The sequence below is a fragment of the Mobula birostris genome, chromosome 6 (genome assembly GCF_030028105.1).
Source record: "Mobula birostris isolate sMobBir1 chromosome 6, sMobBir1.hap1, whole genome shotgun sequence".
NCBI lineage: Eukaryota > Metazoa > Chordata > Chondrichthyes > Myliobatiformes > Myliobatidae > Mobula > Mobula birostris.
The window spans coordinates 85,555,806-85,575,742 of record NC_092375.1 but is presented as its reverse complement, the minus strand read 5'-3'; the positions used below and the strand labels follow the sequence as shown (position 1 = coordinate 85,575,742).

Sequence of the window (19,937 nt, the reverse complement as noted above, 5' to 3'; positions counted from 1 at the left end):
GTGTGGTTCAATGAAATCATATGAAAAATCAGAAGTAACAAGGTAACAATATTTGAAAAGAACAAAGATTTATAACAAGGTTGAATGGTTTAGCCTATGTACAATTCTTTCACTAATCCACTATGATATAAAGAGTTAAAGTCCCGCTGTCACGTTAATATTTTAAAGACCAAGTTAAAGCCAAGAATTTGATCACATTGTGCATGTATTAGTATGCAGATACTCAGCATATGTACATCCAATATGTTAACTATCTTTTAACTGGAGATGTTAGTTCATTTGGATGAATGATTCAGTGCCATTTTCAAATATTTGACATAATTGAAATTCAAACCTTTGGCAGTTCCTGAGCTTTGATAGAACCCAAAGCATTTGTATTTCAATACTCTTGTATTTGATCAGAAGGGAGCAATTTCAAGATCTACACCAGGACTTCAGAACAAATATGTGCAGCAGTGTGGGGCAGGAGGTGCAATCTTTGAGAAAAAAATTATCAAACTAAGACACATTCAACTGAACACAAAAATATTCTTCACACTGTTCATAGAAAGGGATTTCATTTGTTCTCGTCGCCATCTAAATGGCCAATGTCAAATTTTAAATCTGGTTACTTCTCTCACCCCGACAAACAGACTGGCTGCTTCATTTAGTTCCATTTATGAAACAAGACATTAACTGAAAGTGGGTACAATAATGAAAATCCTTTTATTCCAAGAAATCCAAACAAAATGTTTTAAAAGCACAGTATTATAAGGTTTAAGACAGCAACCATCGTATTGGTGCCAAAGAAACCTGCCTAAGAGACTATCATCCGCAGGCATTAACATCAACCATTATGAAAGGCTTTGAATGGCTGGTCATGAAACACATCAAAATCCTTACTCCCAGCAATATTGAACCCTTTCCTGTTCACTTATCACTCAAATTGATGTGCTGATGATGCAGCACCCTCTGCCCTCCACTCTGTCCTGTCCTATCTGAAAAATGGGAGTCTCATATGCCAGACTGCTGTTTATAGACTTCAGCTCAGCATTTAACACCATCATACTCAAGAAACTGGTGGAGAAAACTGTCCTCGTTGGGTCTCAACACCTCTCTCTGCAACTGGATGCTGGACTTCTTAACAGGAAGGTCAGAGTCAGTCCATGTGGGCAGCAACATCTCTAGTTCCATTATGCTGAGCACTGGTGGTCCCCAAGGCTGTGCACTTGGCCCACTGCTGACACATGACTGTGTCGCAGGATTCAACTCAAACCATATCATCAAGTTTGTGGATGACACAACAGTGGCTGGTCTCATCAAGAACAATGACGAGACGGAGTACAGAGAGGAAGTGGAGCGGCTGGTGGATTGGTGTGAGAAGAACAACCTACGCCTGAACACCATCTTCCAGTTTAAGATGGCACTACCCAAGGAATACAACAGTTTACTGGTAGTTCCAAGGGCAAGAAATTTGACTAAAATCATTACTAATAACACCTTTTCTGAAGAAAATTGGAGTGAACTATCACCACAAACAATGAAGAAATAAGCAGAGGAAACCTGATTCGAAGGGTGCAGCGCAAAGCCAAAACACAACATGTTCAAGACGGTATCACGGAGGAGTTATGTTGCTGTCGGAGATGGATTTGGAGTGAGTGATTTGAACAGCAGTCAAGCAGAAGAGTTTCGATGCCTGCCCACTAACCCAGTTGAGAAATTAGATCGCTCCAGGCACCAAGCCCATTTGATTAGATCGCTAATGGCTTCAGACTGGGTGGCACAAGTGTATCGCTGCACTGGGGTCTGGGTCCGAGAACGAGGCACTAACCGGTGCTTGGACAATTTAAATGCCAGTCCAAATAGACTGGAAAGCCCGTGTCAGAAATGGAGGCAAGGGTCAGGCTGATTTTGCTCACTTTCCTGCAATGTTCATTCATCTCTTGGGAGTGAACTGCTGACTGCTGTGTTACAGAGACTGAGTCTTGAGTTGACTCCGGCTGTTCCAGGGAGAAGATCTAAGGACTCAACCTGGTTCAAAATGCTGTTGCTTGTGTGCATGACTGTTTCTTTTTTCTTTCTCTGCATAAGGATTTGGTCTTTTTTTAAAATTGGGTTCTACAGGTTTCTTGCTTTGTGGCTGCCTGTAGGCAGGCAAATCTCAAGATGTATAACTTATATATTCTTCAATAATAAATGTACTTTGAATTTAAATTTGAAGATAAAGGAAATCATTGTGGACTTCAGGAAGGTGTAGATGAACAATCCCCCTCTGAATACATAGCTCCTCCAGAGAGAGTTAAGTGCACCAAGTTCCCAGGAGATCACATCACAGATGACCTCACCTGGTCCCTTAATTTTGCCTCCCTGAACAAGAAGGCACAGCAATCCCTCTACTTCCTAAGACGAATTAGGCAAGCAAGGCTCCCCCACCCAATCTTAACCGCATTTTACAGGAGCACCATTGAGAACATCCTGACAAGCTGTATCGTCATCTGGCATAGGAGCAGCTGAGCATTGGTCCGGAAGTCCCAACAAAGGACTATGAGAACAGCTGAGAGGATCACAGGGGTCTCCCTACCATCCATCGGGGACATTTATCAGGAGCGCTGCATACGCAGAGCCCTTAGTGTTATTAAATATCCCACCCACCCATCCAGCATCCTCTTTGACTTTCTACCATCAGGCAGGAGACTCTGATGCATAAAAACGAGAACAGTCAAGATGGGATACAGTTTCTTCCCCCAGGCCATCAGGCTTCTGAACTCCCTACCGCATCATATTCAAAGTTTCACTGGCTAATATGTTCCATACCTTACAATATTTAATTTATGCACTTTAATTGGTTATTTACATGCAATTCATCTGTAGATTTTATCCTTACCTTCACAAGTTATTGTGTGTAATGTGTTGTGTGTACCACTGTGCTTTACACCCTGGTTAAGAGACACTGTCTCTTTTCCATATACATTATATACATGTATAATGCCCTGGTTAAGATTTCTACTGCTATGCTGTGAGGTATTTTATATTAGCAGCTTTCTGTAAAAGCAGTGTGTCCTGCTGGTAATACTGTTTTAGCTTCAGCTAAAGATAAGGAGCATGTTCTCTAACTTAGGAATGTTGTGTCAGCCAACCAGGATTGCCTTGGTACTCTTGGTAATTTTCTGCCCAATGGATGATTTGGGAGAGTTGGGTGGGATCAGATTTCTGAAGGACAGTGTCTGGTTTAGGGTCTTTGGGCGGGAGCTGCTGAGCAGGGCACAAGGGAAGAGGCTGCAGAATGCTTTTCAAAGGAAAGACCCCGCTGTAAGAAGTACTTTGTGCAGACAAATGGCTCCAAGGAGGAAGTGCTAATACTCCTGAGAGAGCCTGTTCGTTCAAAATGGTCTTCAAGGGTGTCAGACTGTGGCTGGTGTCCTTCACATGAAATGTGGGCTCAGCGCACGAGTAAAGCGATACTCCCGACTACTCCAGAAATGAGCTCCAATGTTTATGTGCACATTGGAATGGCAATGGGCCCTTTTAATTTCTTTTCCTTTTCTGTTTGATAAAGTTCAACATTGGTAAATTCACTTTCTTTATAATTTTATGCTGGTGTACAATGTCATTTCTAGGCTACCGATAACTGTGTATGGGCAATACTTACAGCATTCACTCAAATTGAGCTTCTTTTAGTTGTAACATCCCAACATTCCTGTTTGGTCGTAACCCAAATCATACCGACCCTAGACATATATTGTTTATGAAAGGTGGCTTTCTTACCACTGAGTCACATGGCTGTTAACAGTTGGCTAACAAGTCAGTTTTGTGTACAAGCTAAGTGAAAGAATTGCACATGCATATAGTTAAATGACAACAAACTTGACTTGATAATTACTTAATTCAATTGTAGAATTTGTATTGAACAAGATCAATTATAGAATTTGTCAGCTTTCAACTACACTCCATACTGCACATCTTCTCATACATTGAACAAGATTATTCCCACACGACAGCATCTTTTCAAGCAACATTGTATACCTTTTCAGCCTTCTTGTCTGAAATATGCTGCTTTTCCAGCATCGCCATGTTCTCTTTGAGATTTCTTACAATGTCTGCTGGACTTTTGTGTGACTTGAACAGCGGCATTTTCTGTTATTTCACCCTGGATTTACCTGCAAGTAAATAAATCAGTGGAAAATAATTAGTTCTCACATTTTAGTGTATTCTACAAATATGTTATAATAATTGTTAGTCACATTAACTTCATTTAATGTAGCTAAATGTCATTAAACTCTGGAAGGGCATATTCTGTGCTGTATCTCTAAAAATTATGAATAAAGTTATTTATTTATTTAAGTCCTGTTTTAACAGGAGCTTCAAAGATACCAGGCGTGACTGGAATATCAGATTTTTCTCCATTTACGTAATCTGATAAAGTGCAGGAAGTTTTCCAACTGCCATTTTCTACTGTCATTCATTCCCAGCTCAATCACCAAGCAAAAAGTGAGTGGGGTAATTAAGACACATCTTTATTTTTTGTCCTGCCTTCCATATTAGAGATAATGAAAGAAAGTCTAAATAAGCAGCAGTATCCTGTTACAAGGGTTAGTGGGAAGGCTAAGGAGTTGGAAATAGCTGAAGTATCTCAGTTGCTCACTTGAGACAGGATACAAGTTCTACCCGAGGAATATAGTCTCCAAATATTTTATGGCATAGATACAGTTTCAGAGGACACTACTTATACACGTTTAAAAACTACACATCTTGTAATTCAGATTTTTGCAACATGTGTATTCATGAACTAGATGGCAACATAATAAAAAGTAATGAACTAATAAAAAGTAATGAACTAATTTTGTTCTCACAAGGAGTAGCTGGTTGTTGAATTTTCCACATTACTGACTGCTTCACAGTCCAGAGGAACCTACCTGCAATATTTTAAAACTGCTCTTTACGTCATGTAACCTTCATGGAGACAGAAGCTAAAGGAATTCAGAGCCAACAGTTAGACTTTAACTAGGTTTTGATCTGGCTAAAGAAACATGAGGAATCATTAATCAAACCTAGCTCAGACTACTGCAGCAAAGACGTTCATTGTGATTCATTCTGTTAATGTACTTTTGGAACATTCTATTGAATGAGGCTAGAGTAGTATCCATTCCGAGCATTTCCAAAAGCACTGAGGTATTTCTTTGTGATTGGATGACTCAGTGTTCATGACATGCCAGCACCTGACCTCACCAAGCGAACCACTCCTCCATTATAGCAAAATCGAATTCAGTGGATTTCCACAAATCTGATTTTTTTGCCACTAGCCATCCAGTCACCATGCAGATCAAAAAGGCATTTATCTTACAACAATGTTGAGGTTCTAACAGCTGCTGAAATCCTCATTTTCAGTGGTCCCGTGGGATCAGAAAGACATACTTCCACTATAGTTCTGTGGGTTCTGAGATGAATAATAAAAACAATATTGAAACCGAACACTGCCAGATGGAGCAAGTAGTACCTAACAGGACAGGTGAATGTTAAGGATGGGAGGTGATCCTCCTTATTTAGTTAAAGGCTTTTGCGTGCTCTCAGTGCACAGAGCCAAAGGTTAACTAGCAACAGAGCCCTTTCTTCAGTTAACTTGCAGGTTGAGTCAGTAGTAAGAAAGGCAAAAGCAATGTTGGTATTCATTTCAAGAGGACTAGAGTATAAAAGCAAGGATGTAATGTTGAGGGTTTATAAGGCATTGGTCCGACCACATTTGGAGTATTATGAACAGTTTCGAGCTACAGATTCAAGAAATGATGTACTGACATTGGAGTGGGTCCAGAGGAAGTTCATGAGAATGATCTTAAAGAATGAAAGGGTTAATGTATGAGGAGTGTTTGATGGCTTTGGGCCTGTCCTCACTGAAATTATATTTTTTTATAGTGGGGGAGTCTTGGACCAGAGGGTGCAGCCTTAGTATACAACAGTGTTCCTTTTGAACAAATATAAGGAGGAATTTCTTTAGCAAGAGGCTGGTAAATATGTCAAATTTATTGCCACATTTGGCTGTGGAGGCTGAGTCACTGGGTATATTTAAAGTAGATGTTGATAGGTTCTTGATTAGTAAGGGCATCAAAGATAATGGAGAAGGCAGGAGAATGTGGTTGATAGGGAAAATACAGTCAGTGGCCACTTTACTAGGTACCTTCTATACCTAATAAGTGTCCACTGAGTGCATGTTTGTGGTCTTCTGCTGCGTAGCCCATCAGTTTTAAGGTTCAACGTGCTGCGTGTTCAGAAATACTCTTCTGCACACGTGGTTGTAACGTGTGGTTATTTGAGTTAATGTTGCCTTCCTGTCAGCTTGAACCAGTCTGGCCATTCTCCTCTGATCTCTCATTAACAAGGTATTTTTGCCCATAGAACTGCCACTCACTTATGTTTTTTTTGATTTTATGCACAATCCTCTGTCAACTCTCAAGACTGTTGTGTAGGAAAATCCCAGGAGACTAGCAGTTTCTGAGATGATCAAACAACCCAATATAGCACCAACTATTATTCCATGGTCAAAGTCATTTATATCATGTAGCCCCCCTGGCCACCCTCAGGGTCGCTCGGCTCACTGTCGTCTAGGGAAACAGCCTCGGCTCCGCCAAACCGGATAATTCGTTTGTGTGGATGCTGTGTGAGATACCCCACCCCGCCCAAATAACAGTCAATACACCAGATGCAATTAAATGATTTACAGTTTATAGATATTACTGGAACTATATAATTAAAAGAGAATAAAATATAAAAGGAAAATAAAAGGCGCCACACTTATCAAAGTTCAATCTCTTCGTGCACAAAAACCGTTGGAGCTCAAGGACCTTCTTCTTCACCCTGCGACCCCCTCTGACCCCCTCGACCGGCCGCCTGGGACCAACAATGGTGGTCGACCAGACGTTCCACACGAGTCCATCTCCGTCTCCTCGCTGAACGTCCCGTTCGGGGTCCAACCCCGTTAGGGACTCACAGCACCTCGTCCATCCTCTGTCTCGCTCTCCCGCCTTCTCCCCCAAAACCCCGCGCATACAGTATCTTCAAATACACCAAAACATAACAACTATCCCAATTGGTTAATAACGTATTTCTTATCACCCTCTAAACCACAACAAGCTGCTAGTGCAAACTTTCTCAGCGTTTAACACAACAAAGCCGCATTCCCCAGATTAACATAACAAAGACGCCATTTTAATTAGCCTCTGCAGTAACATAAAAATCGAAACCCCCTTACACTCTCCCCACACCAAATAAAGTCATGTCCTCATGACTTCTAAATAACTCGCCACCCAGTCCTACAGACACACAACACACATACACAGATACACATAGTGACAGTGCTCCCCAAACAGCGGACCTTACTCCCGTCCCACGGGCGCTAAATAGGCCAACCTATCTGGGAGCTTCTTAACCCTCTGAGACCTCCGTACCCCCTCACCTAAACCCAAAAGGCTCAGACACTACTAGGGATTCCTGGGGCCTGCTTGCCAACTCCTCTCTTGCTCAGGCCACCACTACAGCTCGGAGCCCCCAGTCCCGTGTCCGGGGCCCCACCTCTCCTCCTTCCTGATCCTGCCGTAACTCAGACTGCCCACAGCTAGCTCTCCCCACTACACCTGACTCAGTGGGAGAAGGGCCAAAGGTCTCTGCCTCAATCACGGGGAAGTTAGCGAAAGGCAGCATGTACCACATGTGCAGCACATCATCCTTCGAACCCGTATCCTTCCTCATTCCCTTGATCGGTAGCTGCTGTTTGAGTTTCTCCAAACTGAAACATTTAGCCAGGGCTACGCCTTTAGCCTCCTGCAGTCGAGACGTCAGCTTCTTCGGGGACTCCTTCACTCTCGCCACAGCCTCCGCAGTTCTGACTCAGGGTTCCTGGCCATCTCAATCTGGGACGCAGTTACCCCACCAGCTTCTTCCACCCTGACCTGAAAAGCAGCAGTTAAAGGATGTTCAGCCTCCGGTTGTTTCTTCCTGAGGGCATCTTCCAGGTCAACTTTCAGTTTTACCACTTCATTTAAACTCGCGATAGTCACCTTCAGGTTCCTTTCAAGCGTCGGCCTCCCTTTTCCGAGATCTGTCCTCCACCTCCTCGGGCGTGTAGTCAAACTCCCCTCCCTGGGCTCTCAGTTTTCTGTTGACCTTAGTCAGAACACTTTCTTGATCTTCCCCAACTTGTAAATCTTCCAATCTGTTCTGAATGGACGTCTTGAGTTTCTGCTGATCCCTTCGAAGGTGGGTCATTGTTTCTTCTCGCTGGATTACTTCATCAGTACATGACCACAGTGCGGTGCAAATCCCCTCTCTTCCCTTTGTCTCATTCAGATTGACGACCTGGGTTTCCATCCCCCGGTCCACCACCGTCTGTCCCAACACCAGGAAGTTCAACTGGTATGTCGGGTCATTTTCCTCACATTGCACCAAACTCCTCCGGCCAAAAACTCCTCCACATTTGACACTTCGCTTCGGTCGCCCAGGCTCAGCCACTCGCCTCGCCTCATAGTCCCCCCAGGCGAATCCAAGCTCTAGGCGGTCATCCACATACGTCAAGACTCCACATACCTTCACTTCCCCCATGGTCTTCCTCATGCCCCGCGGGAAGGATGCAGGGGCTCCGGATATGCCCTTGGGCATCTTTTCGGATCGATAGAATCCTAGGGAACTAGTAACAGCCGTCTTCGGCTCAACAGCCGCACTCCTCAGGATCTGGCAACATCCACTCCTCAGATGCAGCACATTAAACCACATCGCATCATCCCCACACACGCTGCCTTCATCTTCCACGCCGCTAGGGTACATTTGCCGCGACCTCTCTCTCACTGAGGTGTCTTCAGCGGTCAACTCCCCTCCCTCGTGGTGGTTTGGAGCGTCTACTAAGAGGGTCTCACCCTCAGCTACTTTCCCCAAGCCGTACCACCGCTGGGTCTCATTTAAATTCGGTACCGGCTCAAGGCTGCTACACACGTCATCAGAAGCAACTCGACACTCTGGTGCCCAGAAAATGCCTCCATGAACTCCAGGGTCATTAACCAATCATCGTCTTCTGGATAACTACTACCACTAGTACCCAAAGTCTCCGGTGCCCTTGCGGTTGTCAAGGATAAATGCTTCAGACACCGGTTGTAAAATGAACTGTACAACAACTTGATCTGTGCCCCGGGGTCGAGGATAGCTTTAGCATCGCTTTCCTCTATCCATAGCGACACCCTGGGGCGCGGCCCCTCTAAGCCTTCAGGAATAGGGTCTTTTTCTTTTGGAAGTTCATCGGTACATTGCTGGGAACATGCTTCCTCAGAGACCCCAAGCCGTTCCCCCACTGGACCTCCACTAAGTTTCCCGACACCTCTCTGATCAGCCGAACAACTGAAGGAGGGGCTGATCCCCTGAAATGATCCCCCTGGCACTGCAAGCAATTTAGCCGCCCTCCTAGCCAGAGAAGACACACTGAAAACTCCCCCCCCCTTCAAATAACTGACAGCTGTCACTACGGTGTAAGTGAACCTGACAGCTCTAACACCGTCACCAGCCCACCTACTCAAACTTTCAACCAATCCCTGTCGCTCTCCCTCTACCGAGCACTGCCACTCATCTAACAACTGCGAGATCCGCTCCGCCCACGTCTCACACACCTCCGCCCCTCTTGGGGTGGACACCATCCCAAGTGCCAGGCAGAGCCTGCCAGAGCTAGAACATTTATTCGCAGACTCTAACTCCAAATCAGACCACTCTTTCCTCTCTCTCCCAACCGCATGGACAGCCCCTAGTGCCACCTCCAACTCGTCAATGCCAGCCTGAACTCAAACAAAGACCTCACCCACCACGCATACAGCAATCACCAGCAAGTAACCCACAGAGACACACATTACAGATTTAAACAGGGCACCCACACAGCATACCAGCAGACTCAATCCCAGACAAAGCCCACACAATGTAACCCCCCTGGCCACCCTCAGGGTCGCTCAGCTCGCTGTTGTCTAGGGAAACAGCCTCGGCCCCGCCAAACTGGATAATTCATTTGTGTGAATGCTGTGTGAGATACCCCGCCCCGCCCAAATAACAGACAATACACCAGATGCAATTAAATGATTTACAGTTTATAGATATTACTGGAACCATATAATTAAAAGAGAATAAAATATAAAAGGAAAATAAAAGGCGCCACACTTATCAAAGTTCAATCTCTTCGTGCACAAAAACGTTGGAGCTCAAGGACCTTCTTCTTCACCCTGTGACCCCCTCGGACTCCCTTGACCAGCCGTCTGGGACCAACAATGGTGGTGGACCAGACGCTCCACACGAGTCCGTCTCCTCGCTGAACGTCCCACTCGGGGTCTGACCCCGTTAGGGACTCACAGCACCTCGTCCATCCTCTGTCTCGCTCTCCCGCCTTCTCCCCCAAAACCCCGCGCATACAGTATCTTCAAATACACCAAAACCATAACAGCTATCCCAATTGGTTAATAACGTATTTCTCATCACCCTCTAAACCACAACAAGCTGCTAGCGCAAACTTTCTCAGCGTTTAACACAACAAAGCCGCATTCCCCAGATTAACATAACAAAGATGCCATTTTACTTACCCTCCCCAGTAACATAAAAATCGAAACCCCCTTACAATCATATTTCTTCTTCATTCTGATCTTTGGTCTGACAGCAACTGAACCTCTTGACCATCACTGCATTGAGTTGCTGCCACTTAATGGCTGATTAGATATCTACATTAATGAGGTGTTCCTAAAGTGCTAATTGAATGTAAATTAGCCATAATCGAATGGCAGAGAAGACTCGATGGAATGAATGGTCTTATGGCTTATGGGCTGAGGACCAAGTTACTTTGTGAAACAGATTTACGATCAAAAAATACTGAGAGCTAGCTCCTTAATAGTGGGATTTTGTAAACATAAAATAGATTTCAAGAAATGGGCCAAACAACTGGGGGGGGGGGTGAAATAATGCAGTAAAAAGTTCAATATATTGAAAACAATTTTATCTGCAATCACATAAAGGTTTTTACTTCTTGCATTGTAGTAGCATTTTAAATCAAATCCAATTTAACAGTTTTGTGCCTATAGTTTCCCTGCTGGCAATTCTGGGCCTTGGCCTGGGTGAGAACAGCAAGATGCAGAACCTTTGTGAAAGTAAGATTTTTTTTAAGTTAGAGGAACTGAATAAAGTTATTTCTGGCTGTCACATAATAAGTGGCTAAATGACCAAATCGCTATCTTCCCCATCTTCTGAAGAAAGATGCATGTGATCACAAAAGAACATTCTTGTGAGCAAATTCGCAGAAAATACTAAAATACAGTTTCTGGAAATAATAAAATGCTATCATTTTTATCTATGTTTAATTCTTTATCTATGATGGCAAACGAAAAATCTAAAATGTATGCAGTTCTTGGGAACATGTAAGGAGACTGCTAAATGCTGATGTTAAAACATGGTTGCACAGAACAAACTTCTGTTCATGACTATAACATTTCCAAGTCAACATCACAGGCCAGAATTGGAAGCATTTTCCAGTTTACCACTCACATGAAAATTGACCAATATTTTGAACAAGTATTTCAAGCTTACTACCACATCTGAAAATAAGGATTTTTTTCCCCAAAGTAATAATGTCATTCTAACAATGCATTATCATGTTAATAGACTAAATTTACAACAATTCACTGCAGGAAGTCTTTAACAACCAGGGGACAAAATTATAGTAAACTTCCTCCTATTGTAGGAATGGAAAGATATGAAAAATATTTAAGCAGTAAGTCGTCATAATACAGAGCATTTAAAAAAGATTCATAATATCACACACAATGCTCTATCTCATTCATCTCCAAGTCTAAACTGACAGTATATACCAATCTTAGCTGCAAAGAGGCAAGTTATTAACTCTACAATAATACCACAGCTTCTATGGTCATCCAACCTTATCACAAGTTACCAGTTGTCTCAAATTTAACCACAATTTAAACTCAATCTCTCGACCATAGCAACTTACGTTGCTGTATCAGATTTCAAAACATACATTAAGACATGAAGATCTCTTCTAAATTTCAAAAACAATTACTTTCAAATTAAATACAGGTGTCCCCCGCTTTTCAAACATTTGCTTTACAAAACCTCACTGTTACGAAAGACCTACATTAGTTCCCTGTTTTCGCTAACAGAAGGTGTTAGCAAATCAATTATTTTGTGCTTTATATTTGTAACTAAGCAACCGGGTGACCTGTTGGGGCACCCTTTGAGAGAAATTACCTAATTATGCCGAGTGGAAAGGGAGAAGGGGGACATTATGGTCAAGAGATGTAGCCAAACATTGTCGGAAAGCGGGAAGGAGAGGGAGAGAACAAGAGTCGGATGAGGCCAGGGCTGCACGACTCCAGGATCAAAGAGTCAGGACAGAAAAAGATGAGAAGAAGAGACAGAGGAGGAAAGGTGCGCACATCTCCAAAATGACAACAATAGGCACAGAAGGAGCAGAGAACAAGAATCGGATCAGGCCAGGGTCGCACAACTCCAGGATCAGAGAGAAAGAACAAACGGTAGAAGAGATGAAGAGACGAAGGATGAAAGGGCTGCATGTCTCCAGAATGATAAAAACAGGCAGAGAAGGATGTGAGAAGAGACAGAAGAGGAGAAAAGGGAAGATCAACTTGAGAATATCCTTCGTTAAACTAGGAGGAGCTATATTTGTCCTACCACATGTCTTTCTTCTTTAATAAACTGAGTTTTTCTTCTTTAATTTCCAAAGCACATCACATCAGACTGCACTACCTTTCTCTCAAAGGGTGCCCCAACAGGTCACCGGGTTGTTTAGTTACAAATATAAAGCACAAAATAATTGATTGCATAAGTATTCACCTCCTTTAATATGATACACCAAATCATCACTGGTACAGCCAATTGGTTTTAGAAGTCACATAATTAGTTAAATAGAGATCGCCTATCTGCAAGCAAGGTGTTTCAATTGATTGCATCTGGATACACTTGTATCTGGAAGGTCCAACTGCTGGTGAGTCAGTATCCTGGCAAAAACTACACCATGAAGGCAAAAAAAACACTCCAAACAATTCTGTAAAAAGCACAAGAGATTGATGCAAGAAAATTTCCAAGTCACTGAATATCCCTTGGAGTACAGTTAAGTCAATCATCAAGAAATGGAAGAATATGGCACAGCTGTAAATCTGCCCAGAGCAAGTCATCCTCAAAAACTGAGTGACCATGCAAGAAGCGGACTAGTGAGGGAGGCCACCAAGAGACCTATAACAGCTCTGGAGAGTTACAAGCTTTAATGGCTGAGATGGGAGAGACTGCACATATAACTGTTGCCCAGGTACTTCACCAGTTGCAGCTTTATGGGTCAGTGGCAAAAGAGAAAGCCACTGTTAAAAAAAAAAATTCACATGAAATCTCAGCTAGGGTTTGCCAGAAGGCATGTGGGGATTCTGAAGTAGCTGGAAGAAGATTCTATGGTCTGATGAAATGAAAATTGAGCTTCTTTGCCATCAGACTAAAAGCTATCATTAAAGATACACCATTCCTACCATGAAGCATGGTGGTGGCTGCATCATGCTGCGGGGATGCTTCACTGCAGCAGGCCCTGGAATGCTTGTGAAGGTAGAGGTTAAAATGAAAACAGCAAAATACAGGGAAATCCTGGAGGAAATCTTGATGCAGTCGGCAAGAGAATTGTGACTGTTTTTCCAACTAAGACAATGTCCCCAAGCACAAGGCCAAGGCTACACAGGAATGGCTTAAAAACAACAAGGTTAATGTCCTGGAGTAGCCAAGGCCTCAATCCAATTGAGAATTTGTGGCTGGACTTGAAAAGGACTGTTCACTCGTGATCCCCATGCAATCTGACAGAGCTTAAGCAGTTTTGTAAAGAAGAATGGGGGGAAAATTGCAGTGCAAAGCTGATAGAGATCTACCCACAAAGACTCAAGGCTGTAATTGCTGCCAAAAGGAACATCTACTAAATACTGACTCGAAGGGGATTAATACTTATGCAATCAATTATTTTGTTTTATACTTGTAATTCATTTAAATCACTTTGTACAGATCCATTTTCACTTTGACACGAAAGAGTTTTTCCTGTTGATCAGTGTCAAAAACAGCCAAATTAAATCCACTGTGATTCAATGTTGTCAAACAATAAAACATGAAAACTTCCAAGGGGGGTGAATACTTTTTATAGGCACTATACATGGAGGGGCAGAGCTTAGACGATATGGGTTGAATGCAGGAAATTGGTATTAACTGAGTTGGCACAGTGGTCAGTATGCTGTATTGTGCTATAATGTGCTACTTCTGTTACTGGAATGATAGTCATAAGATGAAACCTTACCATAACTTCTGGAAAACTTGCAGCAAATTCATTAAATAAAACAGTAATTGAAAATTTAATATCAGTAATGACAGTCATAAAACTATCGAACTGCTTTAAAAACCAGTCTGGTGCGCTGATGCTTTTTTTGGGTAAAGAAAAAACTCCCTTCCTTGGGGCATGCAATTCCAGACCCAAGCAAAACTGCCAACTCTGAAATGTCATTAGAAGACATATCCTGGGATTATCAACCATTCCCACATCTTACAAAGGAATTAAATAAAATTGTTCAAGTTTGTTTAAACGCAAACAACAGGAATTCTGCAGATGCTGGAAATTCAAGCAACACACATCAAAGTTGCTGGTGAACGCAACAGGCCAGGCAGCATCTCTAGGAAGAGGTGCAGTCGACGTTTCAGGCCGAGACCCTTCGTCAGGACTAACTGAAGGAAGAGTGAGTAAGGGATTTGAAAGTTGGAGGGGGAGGGGGAGGGGGAGATCCAAAATGATAGGAGAAGACAGGAGGAGGAGGGATAGAGCCAAGAGCTGGACAGGTGATTGGCAAAAGGAGATACAAGAGGATCATGGGACAGGAGGTCCGGGAAGAAAGACAAGGGGGGGGGACCCAGAGGATGGGCAAGAGGTATATTCAGAGGGACAGAGGGAGAAAAAGGAGAGTGACAGAAAGAATGTGTGCATAAAAATAAGTAACAGATGGGGTACGAGGGGGAGGTGGGGCCTAGCGGAAGTTAGAGAAGTCGATGTTCATGCCATCAGGTTGGAGGCTACCCAGACGGAATATAAGGTGTTGTTCCTCCAACCTGAGTGTGGCTTCATCTTTACAGTAGAGGAGGAAGTGGATAGACATGTCAGAATGGGAATGGGATGTGGAATTAAAATGTGTGGCCACTGGGAGATCCTGCTTTCTCTGGCGGACAGAGCGTAGATGTTCAGCAAAGCAGTCTCCCAGTCTGCGTCGGGTCTCACCAATATATAAAAGGCCACATCGGGAGCACCGGACGCAGTATATCACCCCAGTCGACTCACAGGTGAAGTGTTGCCTCACCTGGAAGGACTGTTTGGGGCCCTGAATGGTGGTAAGGCAGGAAGTGTAAGGGCATGTGTAGCACTTGTTCCGCTTACACGAATAAGTGCCAGGAGGGAGATCAGTGGGGAGGGATGGGGGGGGGACGAATGGACAAGGGAGTTGTGTAGGGAGCGATCCCTGCGGAATGCAGGGGGGGGGGGGAAGATGTGCTTAGTGGTGGGATCCCGTTGGAGGTGGCAAAAGTTACGGAGAATAATATGTTGGACCCGGAGGCTGGTGGGGTGGTAGGTCAGGACCAGGGGAACCCTATTCCAAGTGGGGTGGCGGGAGGATGGAGTGAGAGCAGATGTACGTGAAATGGGGGAGATGCGTTTAAGAGCAGAGTTGATAGTGGAGGAAGGGAAGCCCCTTTCTTTAAAAAATGAAGACATCTCCCTTGTCCTAGAATGAAAAGCCTCATCCTGAGAGCAGATGCGGCGGAGACGGAGGAATTGCGAGAAGGGGATGGCGTTTTTGCAAGAGACAGGGTGAGAAGAGGAATAGTCCAGATAGCTGTGAGAGTCTTCCACCCCCACCGATGACCCCTTCTCCCATCTTCAACCCTCCTCTTCTTCATGGACACCCCACTCTGGTCTTCTGCCTGCTCTGGATCTCTTTATCGCTAATTGTCGACGGGACATCAACCGTCTCGACTTCACCGCACCTTGTCCCCATTCCAACCTCACTCCTTCCGAACGCTGTGCTCTCCACTCCCTCCGCACTAATCCTAACCTTATTATTAAACCCGCCGATAAGGGGGGGTGCTGTTGTAGTCTGGCGTACTGACCTCTACCTTGTCGAGGCACAGCGACAACTCTCGGATACCTCCTCTTATTTACCCCTCGATCGTGACCCCACTAAGGAGCACCAGGCCATTGTCTCCCACACCATCACCGACTTTATCCGCTCAGGGGATCTCCCATCTACTGCTACCAACCTTATAGTTCCCACACCTTGCACTTCCCGTTTGTACCTCCTACCCAAGATCCACAAACCTGCCTGTCCTGGCCGACCTATTGTCTCAGCTTGCTCCTGCCCCACTGAACTCATTTCTGCATACCTCGACACTGTTTTATCACCCCTTGTTGAATCCCTTCCAACCTATGTTCGTGACACTTCTCACGCTCTGAAACTTTTCGATGATTTTAAGTTCCCTGGCCCTCACCGCTTTATTTTCACCATGGATGTCCAGTCCTTATATACTTCCATCCCCCATCAGGAAGGTCTCAAAGCTCTACGCTTCTTTTTGGATTCCAGACCTAATCAGTTCCCCTCTACCACCACTCTGCTCCGTCTAGCGGAATTAGTCCTTACTCTTAATAATTTCTCCTTTGGCTCCTCCCACTTCCTCCAAACTAAAGGTGTAGCTATGGGCACCCGTATGGGTCCTAGCTATGCCTGCCTTTTTGTTGGGTTTGTGGAACAATCTATGTTCCGTGCCTATTCTGGTATCTGTCCCCCACTTTTCCTTCGCTACATCGACGACTGCATTGGCGCTGCTTCCTGCACGCATGCAGAACTCGTTGACTTTATTAACTTTGCCTCCAACTTTCACCCTGCCCTCAAGTTTACCTGGTCCATTTCCGACACCTCCCTCCCCTTTCTAGATCTTTCTGTCTCTGTCTCTGGAGACAGCTTATCCACTGATGTCTACTATAAGCTGATGTCTACTATGGGGTCACGATTGAGGGATAAATAAGAGGAGGTATCCGAGAGTTGTCGCTGTGCCTCGGCAAGGTAGAGGTCAGTACGCCAGACTACAACAACAACCCCCTTATCGGCGGGTTTAATAATAAGGTTAGGACTAGTGCGGAGGGAGTGGAGAGCACAGCGTTCGGAAGGAGTGAGGTTGGAATGGGGACAAGGTGCGGTGAAGTCGAGACGGTTGATGTCCCGTCGGCAATTAGCGATAAAGAGATCCAGAGCAGGCAGAAGACCAGAGTGGGGTGTCCATGAAGAACAGGAGGGTTGAAGACGAGAGAAGGGGTCATTGGTGGGGGTGGAAGACTCTCTCAGCTATCTGGACTATTCCTCTTCTCACCCTGTCTCTTGCAAAAACGCCATCCCCTTCTCGCAATTCCTCCGTCTCTGCTGCATCTGCTCTCAGGATGAGGCTTTTCATTCTAGGACGAGGGAGATGTCTTCATTTTTTAAAGAAAGGGGCTTCCCTTCCTCCACTATCAACTCTGCTCTTAAACGCATCTCCCCCATTTCACGTACATCTGCTCTCACTCCATCCTCCCGCCACCCCACTAGGAATAGGGTTTCCCTGGTCCTCACCTACCACCCCACCAGCCTCCGGGTCCAACATATCATTCTCCGTAACTTCCGCCACCTCCAACGGGATCCCATCACTAAGCACATCTTTCCCTCCCTTCCCCCCCACCCCTGCATTCTGCAGGGATCGCTCCCTACCCAACTCCCTTGTCCATTCGTCCCCCCCATCCCTCCCCACTGATCTCCCTCCTGGCACTTATCCGTGTAAGCGGAACAAGTGCTACACATGCCCTTACACTTCCTCCCTTACCACCATTCAGGGCCCCAAACAGTCCTTCCAGGTGAGGCAACACTTCACCTGTGAGTCGACTGGGGTGATATACTGCGTCCGGTGCTCCCGATGTGGCCTTTTATATATTGGCGAGACCCGACGCAGACTGGGAGACCGCTTTGCTGAACATCTACGCTCTGTCCGCCAGAGAAAGCAGGATCTCCCAGTGACCACACATTTTAATTCCACATCCCATTCCCATTCTGACATGTCTATCCACGGCCTCCTCTACTGTAAGGATGAAGCCACACTCAGGTTGGAGGAACAACACCTTATATTCCGTCTGGGTAGCCTCCAACCTGATGGCATGAACATCGACTTCTCTAACTTCCGCTAGGCCCCACCTCCCCCTTGTACCCCATCTGTTACTTATTTTTATGCACACATTCTTTCTGTCACTCTCCTTTTTCTCCCTCTGTCCCTCTGAATATACCTCTTGCCCATCCTCTGGGTCCCCCCCGCTCCTTGTCTTTCTTCCCGGACCTCCTGTCCCATGATCCTCTCGTATCCCCTTTTGCCAATCACCTGTCCAGCTCTTGGCTCGATCCCTCCCCCTCCTGTCTTCTCCTATCATTTTGGATCTCCCCCGCCCCCTCCAACTTTCAAATCCCTTACTCACTCTTCCTTCAGTTAGTCCTGACGAAGGGTCTCGGCCTGAAACATCGACTGCACCTCTTCCTAGAGATGCTGCCTGGCCTGCTGCGTTCACCAGCAACTTTGATGTGTGTTGCTTGTTCAAGTTTGTATTTGTTCAGCAATGCAATCTTCACATACACATAATTCAGATTTCTTAGAAAGGAAGTATTTAAAGAGTGCTGGAAGACAGGGCCAAAATGGACAATGGTTGGTAACATTGGGCTTAAATCAAGGTTACAGCATGAGAGGAGTTGGAATCAGATGCGAACTAACAGAAAAAAGACATAATGGAGAGTTTATCCATAAGATATGGGAACAGAATGTGGCTGTTCATCCCCCATCGAGTCTGCTCTGCCATTTGATCATGGCTGATTTATTTCTCTCAACCTTATTCTATTGTCTTCTCTCCACAACCTTTGATGCCCTTAGTTTTCAAGGACCTACTGCTCTTCTGCCCCCTTCCCTTCTGAGCCACAGAGCCAGACTCGGTGCCAGAGACCTGGTTGCAGCTTCCCCCAGTTGGTCATGCCCCCCCCCCCCCAAATAGTATCCAAAATGGTATTCTTGTTATTGAGGGCATCAGCCAGCCTATTCCTTTTTCCTCTCCTAACAGTCACTCAGGTACCTGCCTCCTGCAATTTAGGGGTGACTACCTCCCTGTACCTCCGATCACCTCATTTTATCATATGAGCCTAAGGTCATCCAGTTCCTCAACACAGTCTCTTAGGAGCTGCAGCTCAGTGCACTTAATAGAGATATAGTTATCAGGGAAACAGCTGGTCTCCCAGAGTTCCCACATCGCACACAAAGAACATACCACTACCTCCGACCCCTTTCCCAGCACACTAGCTATGTACCAATAAAAAAAAATTACTTGAAACTTACTTATACTTAAAATCTCTGCCTATGCTTGCCCAAGCCTGTTCTCACCAAAGTCTGACAACTCTAACACTGGACAACTCCAACAATGGCAACTCTGCGTACACCTCCTTTTAAATTTGCCCTGTACTGACTGCAGCCCACCAAAGCTATTTTTAACTGTCGTGCTGCATCACCAACAACCTCGCACATAGCTTGCAGCCTATCGTAAAGAACCAAAAGTACTTTTTAAATCTCACACTGCGTCACCAATGAATAACCTCTTGCACCGACTGCAGCCCTCATCAGGGTCTTTTTACCTTTGCACTTTCTTAACTCTACCCACAAGGTTACAGCCAGGGCTGGTGATGGGGACAAACTCCCACTACCTATTAAATGCCCCCAGTGATTTGCACCACAAATAGCCTCTGACAACCAAGTCCTGGCCTTCACATGTGGCTTAGCTACTAAACCCGGCAGAACTGTTTTTACTAACA

The 19,937-nt window shown here is 44.9% G+C and overlaps 1 protein-coding gene across 1 annotated transcript in view; it reads right to left on the bottom strand.

The window, feature by feature from the left end:
• cab39l (calcium binding protein 39-like) overlaps positions 1–19,937 on the bottom strand; it is a 61,239-nt gene that overhangs the window by 29,973 nt on the left and 11,329 nt on the right. Inside the window, exon 2 of the mRNA XM_072260771.1 lies at positions 4,003–4,136. Within this exon, the coding sequence (XP_072116872.1) occupies positions 4,003–4,110 (108 nt within the window). The 5' untranslated portion in view covers positions 4,111–4,136. The remainder of the gene's footprint in view (positions 1–4,002; positions 4,137–19,937) is intronic.